The following is a 16311-nucleotide window of genomic DNA, read 5'->3' as shown; positions in this document are numbered from 1 at the left end:
TGTTGTTATATAGGAGAATCAAAGCCTTTACAAACTCACTTTACTAGGGGCAGTGGGGCACCAAACACCAGTAAGATCACCACCTTCCATAAGAAACACAGATCCTCCAAATGTGGTCCATATGTTTGCGATCTTAAATAATCCAATTATTTGACACAAAATATTACATATTCATAGCTAGTGTCTAGTGATAATTGATAGATATGAGTGATTAGGAAGATAAGCCAAGTTGCATATGAAGAAAAGCATGCAAATCAAGCTCTCAACTTCAATAAGAATGCATGCACCTCGCCGGCCCCTTCTCTAATTAATTAATCAATTGCAAGAATTAATAAATAACCTACTAATTAAAATATTGATTTACAATATATTTAATTCATTTTTAATAGAATTTTCGGACGTTAGTTTTTGGCGTTAATTTGGTAGCAAAATTGAGAAGAAATTAAAAATCTACTGCATTTTTTACATGGCTCAGGTTTTCTAGGATTCAACTGTGCATTATTTGTATTGAATATATATTCAAAGAGATAGTACTGAATCAATGAATGGAAATTAATAATTCAGGTAGTGACAAGTTAGCAAACAAATGAAACATGTCCTGCCTCCAATCTTTCTTGATTTACTTGTCGCGGTTTCTTTGTTTTTTTAGATGATTATTAGCATGACTTTTCTAATTGTAAAGAATTAATATTGTTACAATTAAACTTCGTTTTCTCCTACTAAAACATTACAATGTGCATTGTTTTCATCACAAAATAGTGCCATAAGCCCATAAGTTAATTAAAACGAGAACCCCTCTTTAACAGGAGAACATGATAATCATTTGTAGTCCTTTTTGTTAAGTGTAATTTATTTTCACTCTGAATATAATTTTATTGTATGATTAAATAAATCACATTCTCACAATTACAGAAATTGGAGTATAATCAATCCATATATAACATGTTTCCTTTTTAAAAAATACTGTCTCTAAATGACTTTGTACTGGTATTTTTTTTTTGTCAAGAACAAAATTAATGTAAAATTGAAATGAAAATTTAAACACAAAAGAAAGGGATATGATTGTACAAAGTCCACTTCACACCCACACTTATAGTAATTCATGCAATTTGTAAACATAGAGAATTTATGTGTGCTTGACTCTTTTTTAAGTAAAATTAAGGACGAAATTTCAAATAATTTGGCAACTTAATTATTTTCCCATATTTTTCTGGTCAGATGAATTGAATTGAGTAAGTTCCTAACCTGCGGGCCCACTCTCAACGTTATTTTTAACCTTAAAGGAAATTAATTAACAGCATTTTAATTACTAAAATTAAGTTTATTAAAATCAATTTAAAAGAGAGTCACTGTTCAAACTACTTTCATTATAAACTCGATTTATGATCGCGACTGTACTAACTAACTCCCTGCAAACTGTCACCATCACCACCACCACCACCTCTTTCTCTCTTCGCAAAACTGAAACCTCTTCAAATTCAGTGCAATCATAGCAAAGAGAGATCTGATTTCTTAGAAATCTCGCAGAAATGGAGCTTACGATAGCAACATCCAGCTTGTTTTGGAAATGCGGTCTATAACTCCATGATTCAGGTGAATCTCTGCTCTTCTCTTCTATTCATTGCTAAAAATTAACTTGATTTACTGATTAATTTATGCTGAAGCTGCGTAAGTCGGCGGAGTTTGCCGAAATTGAAGACGATCTCTCTCTCTCTCCCTCTGGTGATCAATTGATTAGGTTTCGAATCATGGCTGAGAACGGCGATGGTGATAGTATACACAGATACGTTAATGGTAGCATAAGCGATCATCTGCAAAACCACATTCATCTGACGAATTGCATCCATTTGAAGAACCATGTGCACAAGCAGAGTCCATCCGCGGCTGACGCGACTCACTTGAGAGACCTCGTCGCGCTTCATAGGTTGAGGCGTCTGAGAGGTCCTTCCGACGACACTCGCGCTGCTTCTCTAATTGACGATGCGATCCTTCACATACGGGAGAGAAGGTTCGAGAATGGCGGAGAGTGTTCGATGAAGAGAGAGGAATCGAATAGGAATTGGGGGAATGATAAGAGTGTGAACATGAAAGACATGCCCCTTCAAGCAGAGGAGACGGGTGAGGAACCGGCAAGAAGCACAAACAGCCATGGAAAGGTTGTGAAGAAGGAGAAAAGGCGCAGATTTCGCAGTGGAAGAAGAAATCGGCCTAGTTTAGCAGCACGAGATGCTAAAACTAGGGCTGAAACGTCCAACACATTTGTCCAAGGGGATGAGGATGATGTTGATCAGAATTGCAGCAGTATTCACTCCAATAAGTGTGGAATTCCATTGAATTGGTCGAGCATTCATCACAGAGGAAAGTCGTTCCTTGAGGTGACTGGCCGGAGCCTCTCTCGTGGCTTATCTGAATCACGGTCGAATAAAGAAGGCGCCATCTCTGATAAACCTATCACTTCAGAGAACTCCAGTCAATCTACCAAGTCTGGTGGAGAAGCATTACCTCTGCTTCTTGATGCATCTGAATCTCAGAAAAGTATTGATAGCGTTCCTTGGATTGATGATGACTCGGGGGAATTAAGTCTTACTGAAATGCGTTCATCAGTTCCGGGGCAGCATCGAAACTTCACTCAGAAATACATGCCAAGAACATTCAGTGATGTGGTTGGTCAGAGCCTGGTAGTGCAGGCTCTCTCAAATGCTGTGATGACGAAGAAAATTGGATTGATGTACGCGTTTTATGGGCCTCACGGAACTGGCAAAACCACGTGCGCGCGTATATTTGCTAGAGCCTTAAACTGCCAGTTTGTGGAGAGCTCCAAACCCTGTGGATTTTGTGACCCTTGCATTGCAGATGAGAAGGGGAAGAGCAGAAACATAAGGCACATAGGTCCGGTTGATAATATCAACTCCCAAGGCTTGCTTGAACTCTTTCAGAATCTTTTAGCTTGCCAACACAGGTCACAGTATGGCGTGTTCATTATTGATGAGTGTGATGCTATGGATTCTGATTGCTGGAGTGTAGTCTTGAAGGTTATCCGTGGGGCCCCGAGTCGCGTGGTGATCATTCTTGTCTGCTCGAGTCTTGATGCTTTGCCCCATGTGATAGTATCCAGGTGCGAGAAGTTCTCCTTCACCAAGCTGAAAGAAGCAGAGATGGTGCGTGCGTTGCAGCTGATAGCGAGGAAGGAAGATGTAGACATTGATAGAGATGCTCTTAAGCTGATTGCATCGAGGTCTTGTGGATCTCTGAGAGATGCAGAGATGACACTGGAGCAGTTGAGCTTGCTCGGGGGGGAGATCTCTCTCGGCTTGGTGCAGAAACTGGTATATATATATGTGCATCCATCATCCATTATTCTTCAACAAATGAGAAATATGTTCATTTTCTGTTTGTTTTTGCCTTACAGATTGGACTGATTTCAGATGAGAAGTTGGTGGATCTTCTTGATTTTGCACTATCTGCTGACACAATCAACACAGTGAAGAATCTGAGAGATATCATGTCATCCGGTGTTGAGCCATTAGCTCTATTGTCACAGCTAGCCACAATCATCACTGATATTCTTGCTGGAAGCTATCATATGGCAAAACAATGGCCTAAGAGGAAGTTCTTCCACCAGCAAGCTTGTAAATAAAGCCTTTTTTTAAAATATTCCTTAGCCTTTTTTTTTAATCTATGGTGTTACTGTGTCCTAATGAAGTTTTATGACTGTGACAGTATCCAAGGCAGATATGGAGAAGCTGCGGCATGCACTGAAAACACTGTCTGAATCCGAGAAGCAGTTGAGGGTGTCGAGTGAGCGGATGACTTGGCTCACGGCTGCATTGCTGCAGCTGGCTCCTGATCAGCGCTACACGGCCCTGAGTTCGTCTTCCGTTTTTAGTTCGTATCGCAGTTGGGATGGAGTAGAATCTTCACCAAAAAGGAGTGCAGATGGGATTGAAGAGATTTGGTTGAAAGTTCTTGAAAACATCAAAATAAAGAGCTTGAAAGAGTTCATGCACAAGGAAGGGAAGATGGCTTCCATGAGCTATGATCCAGGTACTTAAATAGTTAAATCCAATGCCTACTCTATTTTGTTTTGTCTTTACTTTTCATATACTAAGATGTGATGACTTTGCAGCTCCAACAGTGCAACTGGTGTTCAATTCACAGCTAACAAAGTCCGTGGTAGAAAAATTCAGTTCACGCATCATACAAGCATTTGAGGCAGTTCTTGGATCGGCAGTAACCATTGAGATCAGGCAATGGTCGAGAGAAGGTACCGGGGCAGGGGTTATTGTGCTACAAGGACAACAAGTATCGGCTTCGGATGACTTTCAAAGTGAGTCTGAGAGGAACAATCAAAGTGTTTCTGCAGATGATGAGCCAGAATTGAATGAGAGAAAGCAGAGGCTTGGCATTGTTAGAAGAAGGGTGACTCTTGGTCATGTGATCAAGCATGCCGATGCGCGTGAAGCAGCCTCCAGAGCTGCTGACAAGCTTGAACAAGAAAATATGTAAGCATTGTTATTGTAGATTTGATCTTATATAATATATGTACAATCTGTGCAGTGTAGCAACATTTAAACTTTTATTTGGTGTAACATTTTATGTGCAGAAGAAGACTAGAAGCAAGATCAAGGAGATTGCTCTGCTGGAAGCCACCAAAAATTAGACATCATAAGGTTGAATTTTGAATATTGTGTTGAACACATTTATTCTCTTATTCAATTGCAAATGCAATATATTTACTAATTTTGGTTTCTTTGCAGGTTTTATGGTTGAAATTTAGAAGAAGAAAACCACAAAGCTTTCGGAAATTTGTTTCCTGCGGAAGGTGTCTTTCTACAAGGTCTCAAATCTCAATAGGATATTAACCTAATCTCGTTTAGATTTTGAGCAAAGAGTCATTTTATTAAGATGTCACTAAATTTTTATATAGTTGTGATTTTTTAAAAAGTAAAAAGTGTCGATTCATCACAGGGCAAAAGCCCAATTCTGTGTAGGCCTGTTGTAATTTATTTTAAAAATATCTTATTGGGCTATAATCAATTCACCTGCCCAATTATCTTATCGAATTGCTTTGTATAATTAGCAGGTAATTACCTTCATTAATGATAAATGAGAATATATAGTTTTTTTTTCAGTCTTTGAAATCCCATATATTTTTTTTTCAGTTTAACCATTGAATGTCATATAAAAGGGGACTTGTTGATTATTTCTCTGCAATATTTTCATAAAAATATTACTAATATAATAAGAATAATGAATTATGAAGTGCACGTTTATTTGGTGTAATTGGAGTTAGTATTAAAATCGACAAGAGTGAGCGAATGCCCCACCAAACGCAGTGACATTTGTGATTTTAGAAAAAATAATTGTACAAAAAGTTCACTTGAATTCCTAATTAGGAAGTTAGTTTAGACATAGTCCGTGGTCGGCTGCTTTGAATCTCATTTTCCAAAAGTTTGTCCTCTATTACTCTACTATTCTATTACTCTATAGGCCACGCATCGTTACAAACCAATCTAGTGATGACAAATTGGTTTCAGAAAATAAAGGATTCAGAAAACAAAATTATGGGGTTGCAATAAGGGTTTAGCCATCACTTGCAATAAATGAGGAACGAAAATGAACCACAACCTCAAAGGATTTGGATGGAGCCGCTGCATTATGTAATTAATGATGACTCGAAAGATTTATATTTTCCAGCCCTCATATGCTAGTGATAGGTGTCGACCCTGACTCTACCTGTTTCTAGTGTTGTATACAAGAAAAAGAGTCACAAATGTGTTTGTGGTGCGGGTGGAGGTGGGCTTTAAATGGTGTATAATTTCCTACACCATTGATACAAAATATTGACAAAATGATGTTTGGCAAATTGATATTGTTGTGATATCTATATCAAATTAACTTTTTTGTTTTCAAATGGTAGGATTGGAAAGTGATAAGATAGGGGCAATTTAAACAATTTCAATTTGACATGTAAATATTTTATGATTTGTTTTCCGGTTGCTAATGCGACTAGTCAAAAGTGTCCAGGTAGATTTAAGAATGAAATTAATGTACTAGGCTCTATTATTTTACCGGAAGTATGGTTTATTTATTGAAGAAAGGATAAGTTTTTATTTTCGATAAATTGATTAATGTGGTTTATCAGTTTGATTATATGGGTAGAACAACGCAACTGCAACTATTGTTTCTCCAAATTTGGTGAATTGTTATTTTTAATTTTTTTATTCTCAACGTGACTAACCAACATAAGAGCATCCGCAATGGTCGGCTAGCGACCGGCTAGCCGATTCGTCGCGCTGGCCGATCGGCTAGCCGAACCATTGCAGTCGGCCAGCGCAAAATCGGCGAGCGGATCGGCGTGGGCTCGCCGATCGCTCGTCGCTGGCCGAAACGCTAGCCGATCGGCTAGCCGCCATTGTGGAGGCCCGATCGGCCAGCGCCGATTTTCATATTTTTTTTTTTTTAAATCATATATAAACGCGATTTTCGTTTCATTTTCATTTGCACCACTTGTTTTAACGAGTTTTCTCTCTCTCTAACTTTCTGTTCAAGAGCATCATCGAGCGATGGATCACGCGGGTGGTAGCGGTAGCGGTAGCGGTAGTGGTGGGGATCCTGAGGAGTACGAACGGAGGATGAACGAGGCTATGGAGGCCTACATGAACCGCGGGATGGAGCGGTACATGCCTATGGTGGAACAGCAGGCGATACCTCGCCCTCCACGAGTTGTCCACCACCGAGCAGTGATTGATCGGGATCACGTAGCTGCACATCAGCGGCTGTACGAGGACTACTTTGCAGAGTACCCGCGGTTTCCCGCCAACATGTTCCGGCGGCGTTTCAGAATGCGCAGGGAGTTGTTTATGCGCATCGTTAGGGCATTGGAGCGTCAATATATGTGTTTCCGCTTCAGGCACGATGCGGCTGGCAGACCCGGCCACACCCCTATCCAAAAGTGCACGGCGGCAATCAGGCAGTTGGCCTACGGAGGCGCGGCAGACATGTGGGATGAGTACCTCCACATCGGTGAGTCGTCAGCCCTGAAATGTCTGAAGGAGTTCTGTGGGGGCGTGATCAGCATTTTCGGTGAGCAGTACCTTCGAGGCCCTACTCCCGAAGATTGTCAGAATTTGATGCAGATGCACGGGGAGAAGCATGGGTTCCCCGGGATGTTAGGCAGCATAGACTGTATGCATTGGGAGTGGAAGAACTGTCCGACTGCCTGGAAGGGGGCCTACACGACCGGCTACAAGTCAAAGAACCCCACGATAATCCTCGAGGTCGTAGCTGATTACCGGCTGTGGATCTGGCATGCGTATTTTGGGGTAGCCGGGTCGAACAACGACCTCAACGTCCTGAACTCGTCTCCCCTCTTCAACGAGAAGTGCCAGGGCGTCGGTCCAGCCGTCTCATTCGTGGCCAACGGCAACCGGCATGATATGGGCTACTACTTGGCGGATGGGATATACCTTCGGTGGCCAGTCTTTGTGAAGACGATCCGACAAACAAGTGATGAAAAGAAGGCCTACTTTGCGCAACGACAGGAGTCGGCGTGCAAGGACGTGGAGCGCGCATTTGGTGTGCTCCAGTCTCGATGGGCGGCAATCAAGGGCCCAACGCGTTTGTGGGATGTCGGATGCGTTTCCGAGATAATGTACGCCTGCATTATCCTGCACAACATGATCGTCGAAGACGAAGGCGTACAACTGACTAGTTGGGTCAGTGACGATGAAGCCGGTCCAAGCCACGGAACGGCCACCCCTAGTGTACGACAGGGGGTACCCCTCGATGAAGCCGGCCGACTCAAGGAATTTGCCAGCATGCGCCAAGTGGATGCTCATATTCAACTCCAAAAGGATATAATTGAAGAGTTGTGGGCACGGAGGACTGCACGACGATAGTTTTTTTTCTTTATTATGCATGTACTTTTTTTTTAATCTATGTAACTTTTTTAAATGCAATTAATGAATTTTCCCGTACACGTGTCTAAATTTAATTCCGTATTTTAATCGTAATTTTAATTCCGTAAATGTAGTATATTTTGAATTGTTTTTATTGCGGCTGGCCTATGGCTGGCCTAAATCTGACGTGGCAGGTGGTTTTTTTAGTGTTGCTGACGTGGCAGAGGAGAGAATGGCTGGCCTATGGCTGGCCTATGCACCATTGCGGATGCTCTAAGAATATTCCCATAAGCGCACTATACAAGTAAGGGCGTATTCACTTTCTTATATTTCATTTTTATCAATTTGGACCCGTCAAGATTTGAGACATAATTGGTCACATATATAATTATGTTCCCCCTTATTTAGTATACTAGAATTGACTCAAGAATTGATCCAAATATTATACTACTAAAATAAAGACTTTGACTTAATAGAATTGTGATTGACAAATTTATCCCTTCAACTGGAAATATGAAAAGGTGAAAAAGTGAAAAAGTGGAGCAAATGTATAAAACCAAGTCCATTTCTTGGTGCACTTTTCAATGCACACTCAAATCTTACCTACTCCCTCCGTCCGCGAATAGGAGTCCCGGTTGAGTTGGGTGCGGGTTTTAAGATAAGTTTGAGTGTAATAATTAAAGTGTGTGATAGTGGAATGTGGAACCTATTTATATTATTATTTGCTTTATTCTTTGGAATAATGAAATCTAACATTAAGAGAGAGAGTGAGAAATTGCAATCAAAGTGGATTAAAATTAATTGCACCTTCTAAATTAAGGGAACAATGAGGTCATTTTTTATACTCTCAAGATAAAATGTCTAACCGGGACTCCTAATGGCGGACGGATGAAAATGGCCAACCGGGACTCCTATTCGCGGACGGAGGGAGTACTTTGCAAGATTTCAATTCTTCCTCAATTGGCATGAATAGTGCGGACTCCACCTCAATCGTAAGGCCCCAACAATTAATTAGTGGAAAGTGAACACAAGAATTGACCCAATTAAACCAAGAATTGCCCAATTCTTTCAAGTGAACACGCCCTAAGTAAATTTCAGCAAATTGTGGATTATAAAAGCAACTCCAAGGGGAGGAGATAAATGAAAAGGGTATATCATATTTATGCCTCTCAAAAGTGCAATATACCTTTTCAAAAAGCAATCAACTCCAAGGATAAAAGGTATATTGTATAGGTAAATGGTTATTTTTTAAAATGTTAGTTGCTAGACTACATATTAAAAGAGAAATATTAAACTGTAATCTAAACATAAAATATTAAATATTAGGTGAGTGATCAATTGCTAACTAATTAGCCATCTCAAACTAAGACTAAATTTTAGCCATTAGATTAGAAGATCTAGTGGTTGAAATAATGCCACATAGATTATATTTTTAATTAAGAAATTAATAAATAAAATTAGAGGGTATTAATGTCAATTCCCTCTTATTAAAATCATCTTAAACCTCTAAATTTACGTAACTCTCTCGATTTAAATTATTTTTCGCAAAAAATATATCAAATTAAAGATAATTTTATAAGGATTCCAACGAGATCTCAATTGCATATGTTCCGACGACGTTCGGATGATGAAATTTGATATTTTTATTTTAGTTTTCGTAAATGTTGATAACCAGATTTTTATCAACAAATACATCAAAAAATCTCAATAAAACCATGTAAAAATCTCAATAAATATATGTGTTGATATTCTAATGTCATATTGTTGATATTTGTAATACACTATGTTGATATAAAAAAACATTCACGAAATTATCATATGATAACATAATGACGATATTACCCTTTTGTTGATATTTCGTCTACTATTTATTGAGATTCGTAAGATTTACTCTCATCCACTCATTTTAAAACTAAAGGTGGAGATTTGGTGTGATTTTGGATTAGAGTGCAATAAGCATTAGAATATGACCCTTAAATATTAAACAATATATCTATGAAATGATATAAAGTATTAAACAAATATATAAAACATAAAAAAATCCTAAACTATTAAAGGCAGGCCGAATATTTAACATAAAATATCCCTAAACTAAATATTTAAAACATGAAAAATCCTTAAACTAAATACTCATACTTATTTAACAAAAAATGTCGTCTGTTTCTACAGAACCACGGCGCATATATATATATTCAACAAAAAATGTCGTCTGTTTCGCAATCCCCAAACTCTCAGACGCAAATATCTTTCTTTTATCTTCTTTTCTTCATTTATATCTTTGATTTTCGTTTGCCTGATATTAAAAAGGAATTACTTGGCTTTGGGAGCAGAAGTGAATGAGGTGAAAGTCCATTCTTGGTGTCTTTTTATTTCGAAAATTAGGTTTTAGAATCTGATGGTATTCTGTTTCTTGTTGGTGGAATTAATTTCATAAAACTAACAACCAATTTAAGAGAATTCAATATATGCTCGGTTTTATCGTAGAGATTTTGCCTTTTCTTTCTCCGCTAGACTCAAAAAACAATTTTTCTATTTTACATTCTCTTTGATGGAGAGGTAAAGATACCTCCTCAAAATTGAAAAAGATATAATATCTCCCCGTTTACCTCTCTCATTGGAAAATGTTTCTCTCAAAAAAAAGGTAAATTTTGCAGTTAACATGATTTACCTTCTCATTTACCTCCATCCTTGGAGTTGTTCTAAGTAAGTAAATTTCAAAAAAAATCTTGAACATCTGATCTGTTAATTAATTTATTAGTAGTATTAATCTTGATATTTTGATAATAATGATTTGTAATATTACTTTTTATTTTAAAACTAAGAACATATTACTTAAAAATAAAATTATATTATTGTCCTATTTATTCTAAACTAGTTAGGGGTAACAAGGTATACACAAAATGAATAAATTCAAAAATTAATTAAATATAACATTACTAATTCAACCCAATTATGTTAGAGACATTTTATCTGAAAAGTCAAAATCATAATTTTTAACTAATTACCATACTCGTGATTCTATGTGTACCATCTTCGGCGCTACTGGTTATCATTTTCAACCTTAAACATCATCACATATATATAATAGGAGTATATCATGATAAATATAATCGGGTAAATTGTTCAATCTGCATTTCTTTTCTGATTCATCTTCATCTTCATCTTATTCTCATGCCATCTCTTTGAAGATTTGATATTTCATCTAACGTTTAAATGATTTCATATTAATTTGTCACTGAAGTGCACAATATTTCCCCAAGATTTAATAGGTAGAGCTAGTTATATGGTAATCAATTTCTGAAATGATATGAACAACTAATGCTTTTTACGTAAAATTAAAATGAAAGGAACGAAATGATTTATGTACGACTACTATTGATTACTTAATCGGAAAAAAAATAAATTTTGACAGAATGGGACAACCACAAAAGGTTCAAGTTTCAACTGTTTCACTTTTCACTGTTGGAGTTAGTCAACTATCATCTTTTTCTTCCTTTAATTAATGCCCACAAAAATGAGAGTTAGTCAACCTTCTTCATAATCCAAAAAATTAAAACAAATCTTCGAAATATATTAATACCTCTCCTATTTATTTATACATACACGTGACACGTATCCGTTTGCACAGTGTGTTTACAATTAAATACAGTTTCAAGACGTTTGACTTTACAATTTAGAAAAGTAATTTATTTATAGCACTCCATAAATATCGTTAGATCTCATAATTCCATTACAAGAATCGATTAAATGGAAAAGAAGATGATAATGGTAAAATGAATGGACATAATAAATCTAGGCAGAGGTCGCTGTCATTCAAGCCTGCATAGAAATCCTCGGAGAAATTTCAAGATTATGCAATAAAACCATTTTTCCATGTTGAAAGTTCAGTCAATTCGCCATTAAATCAAAATCTTACAAACAACCCAAAAATCCCTCCTTTCCAAATCTTCTCCCTTTTTCCCTATTTCCTCTGCACGCGGTTTCAAAATCCACTCGTTTTTCCCCCTTTTCTGTTTTGTACGAATCAGAAACTCAACGACATATAGTACTAATAATTACCAGTTTCTGTTCATTGAATCAAAAAATTGTTGCTGAATTTTCATTCATGGCATCCGCGGCGATATTCTCGTCGCTGAGGCGGCGGAGTTCACCGTCACTGGAGGCGTTCCTGGCTCCGGTGGATCTGCCAGACGACGCCGTTTTGGAGGCTCTGCGCGCCGTTTCGACGTCGTTTTCAGGTAAGGATAAGAAGGCCCCCTTTTTTCAGGGCAAGAATTCGAGATCTTTAATCCGGAAAATCGGCGTTGTCTCTGTCCTCCTCGACGCCCTGAGCGATTTGGGGCTCTCGAGAATTTCTCCCACTGTGTTTCTGTGCTTGAAGGAGTTGTACCTCCTGCTTTACCGGTCGAAAATCTTGATCGATTATGTAACCGGCTCGAGCAAGCTGTGGCTGCTGCTGCAAAACCACACTATTTCCGGTCATTTCCATGATATCAATCAGGAAATCTCAACCCTCTTCGATGTCTTTCCTTTGTCTGAGATTAATTTGTGTGAAGATGTTAGAGAACAGATTGATTTGTTGAGGAAACACTCGAGAAAATCGAGATTGTTAATTGATAGGAATGATGAGTGTAAAAGATTGAAGCTTTACCATTTCTTGAATGAATTTGAGAAGGGGGAAATCCCTGATATGAATGAGCTGTACATATTCTTTGTGGAAAAGTTAGGGATTTGCAATGTGGAGAGGTGTAGAAGTGAGATTGAGTTCTTGGAGGAGCAGATTGTGAACCATGATGATGATCTTGAGCCTAGTTCATCTGTTTTGAATGGATTTGTGGCTTTGATGCGTTACTGTAGGTTCTTGCTGTTTCGATTTGAGGATGGGGATGGGGATGGGGATTTAGGGAAGTGGAAGCGTAGAAACAAAACCAAAGGATTGATCTCGAGAGAGATTGCAGACACATTTGTCACGATTCCGAAGGACTTCTGCTGCCCTATCACGTTGGAGTTGATGCATTCTCCGGTTTTAGTGTCGACAGGGCAGACGTATGATCGTGCCTCGATTGTGAGATGGTTGGAGGAAGGGCATAGCACTTGCCCGAAGACGGGGCAGATGCTTGTTCATACGAAACTGGTGCCAAATCTAGCTCTGAGGAATCTGATTGTTCAGTGGTGTATGGCCAATGGGATTCCGTATGATCCACCGGAGAATAATGCAGACTGTGCGGCTTCTGCTCCTCCGAGCAAGGCTGCAGTTGAGGCAACTAAAGCGACTGCAGCTTTGTTAGTCGAGGAGCTGGCAAACGGGACCCCACGAGCTAAGAATGTGGCTGCTTGGGAGATTAGGCTGTTAGCGAAGACAGGGAGGGAGAACCGGGATTATATAGCTGAGGCCGGAGCCATACCCCTTCTGAAACGGCTGCTTCCGTCTGCAGATGCCTTTGCACAAGAGAATTCCGTGACTGCATTGTTGAACTTGTCGATTTATGACAAGAACAAGAGCAGGATTATGGATGTGGAAGGGTGCTTAGGCGCCATAGTCGGGGTTTTGAGGTACGGGCATACCACCGAGGCGAGGGAGAACTCAGCGGCGACGCTGTTCAGTCTCTCTGCCGTTCATGAATACAAGAAGGAAATCGCGCAGGAAGATGGAGCCGTGGAGGCTTTAGCCGGGATGTTGGTGGAGGGAACTTCCAGAGGGAAGAAGGACGCGGTCACGGCTTTATTCAACCTATCGACGCACCCTGACAACTGCGCGAGGATGATTGATTCAGGCGCTGTGAGGGCGCTAGTCGGGGCGCTGGAGTGCGAAGGCATTGCTGAGGAGGCAGCTGGTGCGATGGCCCTCATTGTGCGGCAGCCAATTGGGGCAGAGGCGGTCGGGAAGGAGGAGGGTGCGGTGGTGGGGCTGACGGGGATGATGCGATGTGGAACACCGAGGGGTAAAGAGAATGCTGTGGCGGCGCTGCTTGAGCTGTGCAGGAGTGGGGGTGCAGCCGCCACGCAGAGGGTGCTCAAGGCTCCTTCGATGGCGAGTCTGCTGCAGAGTGTGCTGTTTACGGGGACGAAACGAGCGAGGCGGAAGGCGGCTTCGCTGGCGAGAGTGTTTCAGAGATGTGAGAATAGCTCGTTGCATTTTGGGGGATTAGGTTTGGGGTATGCATTTGCTGGCAGAGATACAAGCTTTGCTGCTGATGTTTCAATGCCTGTCTCCATTTCAGTGCCTGTGTTGTAGTGCTAGCCTCCACATTTTCTGCTGTTTATTTACCCCATTCTTTAATATCCCCTCTCTTTTTTTGCTAAATCTGTAATAGTTACAAAATTTATTTAAATAGTATACATGGAAAGGGGGTTATACACAAGTTATTTATGTCTGCATTGACAATGTTTGTAAGTTGAATGAATAAGTATGTATCATCAATCTGAATATCACAATCTTAAATATACATTTGAGTTACTACACATGTATATATTTGGTAAGTAGGTGTACTAACACAATCTGCTTTGATACAGGAAATATTACTATCTTCAAATATATGAAAAGTTATGGTATACTAAATAGGCTATATTGTGGACTCCTTATGGTTAATAATTTGAAGTTTGAACAAAAAAGCAATTGCACAATTAAGAGAAGAATAAATCCAAAGTGATAAAGTTTATTTCTTTCCCTTTATTTCATTTCTTCCTTTTCTTTACCACCTCTTTCCTTCTCCCCCTTCATTCTTTATGGCCCAAAAACATGAAAATCTTGATTTAAGTTATAATTTGACAAAAGTAAACAATAAGAAAAGCAGTATAAAGAGGGAAAAGTGGTCAGGAAATCTGAGGCGGGCCTTTCTTTTGAAATCATTGGCATATTATTTCCATTTCCCTATTTACTCAACACCTATAACCGCCACTTTCAACTGTCCAAACACAGTCTCAGCAACCTCAAAAATCTAACAACAGTTGAAACTATCACTGATTAGATCCCAAAATGAAATGGGGGAGAAAGGCATCTTCACCACCTTCATTTGGTAGCTCGGTCATCACTCGAGTACTCCCAGCTTCTTGGTTTTCTAAGTTCAAACCAGCAGGCAGCAGTCTTGACACTGGCCCGGGGAAGAAGCAACAAAGAGGGAAGCTAGATTTTTCGACTGTCAACTCGTCTTTGCCTGCTGGCTGCAGACAAGCCAGATTCTACAGGTTGGATGACGATGCGTACTGGACCCTCTCATTCCGCAAAGACAGAGGGGTAAGAGGTTGCGAAGGCAGGAGGAGGAGCAGCAGAATCAACCCTCTCTGGTATGATTCTGATGACGAGTTTCTTGTTGCAGTCTCTGGTTTCAGGGAGGCCCAATTGCCCAGAAAAGAATTGGAAACCATTCCTGAAACAGACACCATCAAGATGAAGCAAGAGCGATGCACTGACACCGTTCTTCGAGAGAAGAGACGTGATCGACTCAAGAAAGATAACATAGATGTTCGGCGCTCAAGAAAACTAAGAGGCAGAGTTAAGAGGAAGAACAGGAAAGCAGAACTCGGAGTGAGACTTGATGAAGGAGAAGATGAGTCATCTAATCTAGAGGAAGAACAAGCATCTCCAACACAACTGCAGAAAGCAGATCAAGTAAAAGAGGAATCTCATGATTCAGCAGTTTCTTATTCAAGAAACCATCAAAATATCTCTTTCCAAACCTTTGGCTGGAGTTCTGATGGGGAAGAAGACGAGGACGACCATGTGAGTCCAGACCTGGATGGCAAGGGAAGTGCTGCGACTTCTGAGAGGCTGTCAACTTCAAAGTGCCAAAATTTGGAAAACATGAAGATTGAGGAATTTAAGAAGAAAACTGAGGAGTTTCGGAAGGAGGCTGCATATATAACCAGGAGATTTCGTAGCAGAAAGGTAAAGCGGAACAGGAAGAATGCTCGTGGCTCGAGAACAGAAAGCAGAATTCAAGCACTCAAAGGGATAAAGTCGAAGAAGAAGGAGAGGGAGAGTGAAGAGGAAGCAGTAGAGAGCTCCACCATCTCCAACAGTTTTGCGGTGGTGAAGAGTTCCTTCAACCCACAACAGGATTTCAGAGATTCAATGGTGGAGATGATCCAGGAAAAGGGAATCAGGCACCGCGAAGAGCTCCAAGAACTCTTGGCTTGTTATCTGACACTGAATTCTGATCGACACCATGATCTCATCATCAATGTCTTCCAGCAGGTATGGTTTGAGCTTCAGTTGCTTTAAAGAATGAAAAACTCAGTAGCAATACAATGTATGGCGAACAGATTTCCTTACTAGCAGTTGATACTATTTACGATGAAGAATTTCACTTCAGTAAAATAATAGTATGTGACACAAAGCTATTTGGCAAGCAAAGGCAGCCCTCCCAAAAAAGTATATTCACAATGAATGATGATATAATTTCAGTTACAT

The 16311-nt window shown here is 39.7% G+C and overlaps 2 protein-coding genes and 1 pseudogene across 3 annotated transcripts; all 3 read left to right on the top strand.

Annotated features, from left to right (window-relative positions):
• The first annotated feature begins 1405 nt into the window (after positions 1-1405).
• LOC125216260 (protein STICHEL-like 4) lies at positions 1406-5131 on the top strand. 2 transcript variants are annotated; one of them, XM_089067589.1, is made up of 7 exons: positions 1406-1593; positions 1674-3326; positions 3410-3629; positions 3721-4044; positions 4127-4502; positions 4604-4670; positions 4758-5131. In XM_089067589.1, exons 1-7 carry the CDS (start codon positions 1585-1587, stop codon positions 4860-4862), a joined length of 2754 nt encoding a protein of 917 aa, XP_088923715.1. In that variant the 5' UTR covers positions 1406-1584; the 3' UTR covers positions 4863-5131. The 2 variants fall into 2 exon arrangements, with proteins under 2 accessions (XP_088923715.1, XP_047973885.1); XM_048117928.2 differs by having other exon boundaries at positions 1665-3326.
• A 6599-nt stretch (positions 5132-11730) lies between these two features.
• On the top strand, positions 11731-14263 carry LOC125215124 (U-box domain-containing protein 17 pseudogene; annotated as a pseudogene).
• Positions 14264-14759: 496 nt separating this feature from the next.
• Positions 14760-16295, top strand: LOC125215125 (uncharacterized). The gene has a single exon (XM_048116447.2). It carries the CDS (start codon positions 14878-14880, stop codon positions 16120-16122), a length of 1245 nt encoding a protein of 414 aa, XP_047972404.1. The 5' UTR covers positions 14760-14877; the 3' UTR covers positions 16123-16295.
• Positions 16296-16311: the final 16 nt, after the last annotated feature.

The sequence above is a fragment of the Salvia hispanica genome, chromosome 3 (genome assembly GCF_029641045.1).
Source record: "Salvia hispanica isolate PSC_SH4W2 chromosome 3, Shi_PSC_v1, whole genome shotgun sequence".
Classification (NCBI taxonomy): Eukaryota; Viridiplantae; Streptophyta; class Magnoliopsida; order Lamiales; family Lamiaceae; genus Salvia; species Salvia hispanica.
The sequence above is the reverse complement of the archived record's forward strand: the minus strand, read 5'-3'. Positions and strand labels throughout refer to the sequence as shown.

Excerpts from the sequence above, each read along its gene's own strand:
- LOC125216260 (XM_048117928.2), top strand. Across the intron at positions 3,630-3,720 it reads GTTCTTCCACCAGCAAGCTT|TATCCAAGGCAGATATGGAG; the intron begins GTAAATAAAGCC and ends TGACTGTGACAG. Across the intron at positions 4,503-4,603 it reads AAGCTTGAACAAGAAAATAT|AAGAAGACTAGAAGCAAGAT; the intron begins GTAAGCATTGTT and ends TTTTATGTGCAG.
- LOC125215125 (XM_048116447.2), top strand. The coding sequence starts at position 14,878 with ATGAAATGGGGGAGAAAGGCATCTTCACCACCTTCATTTGGTAGCTCG.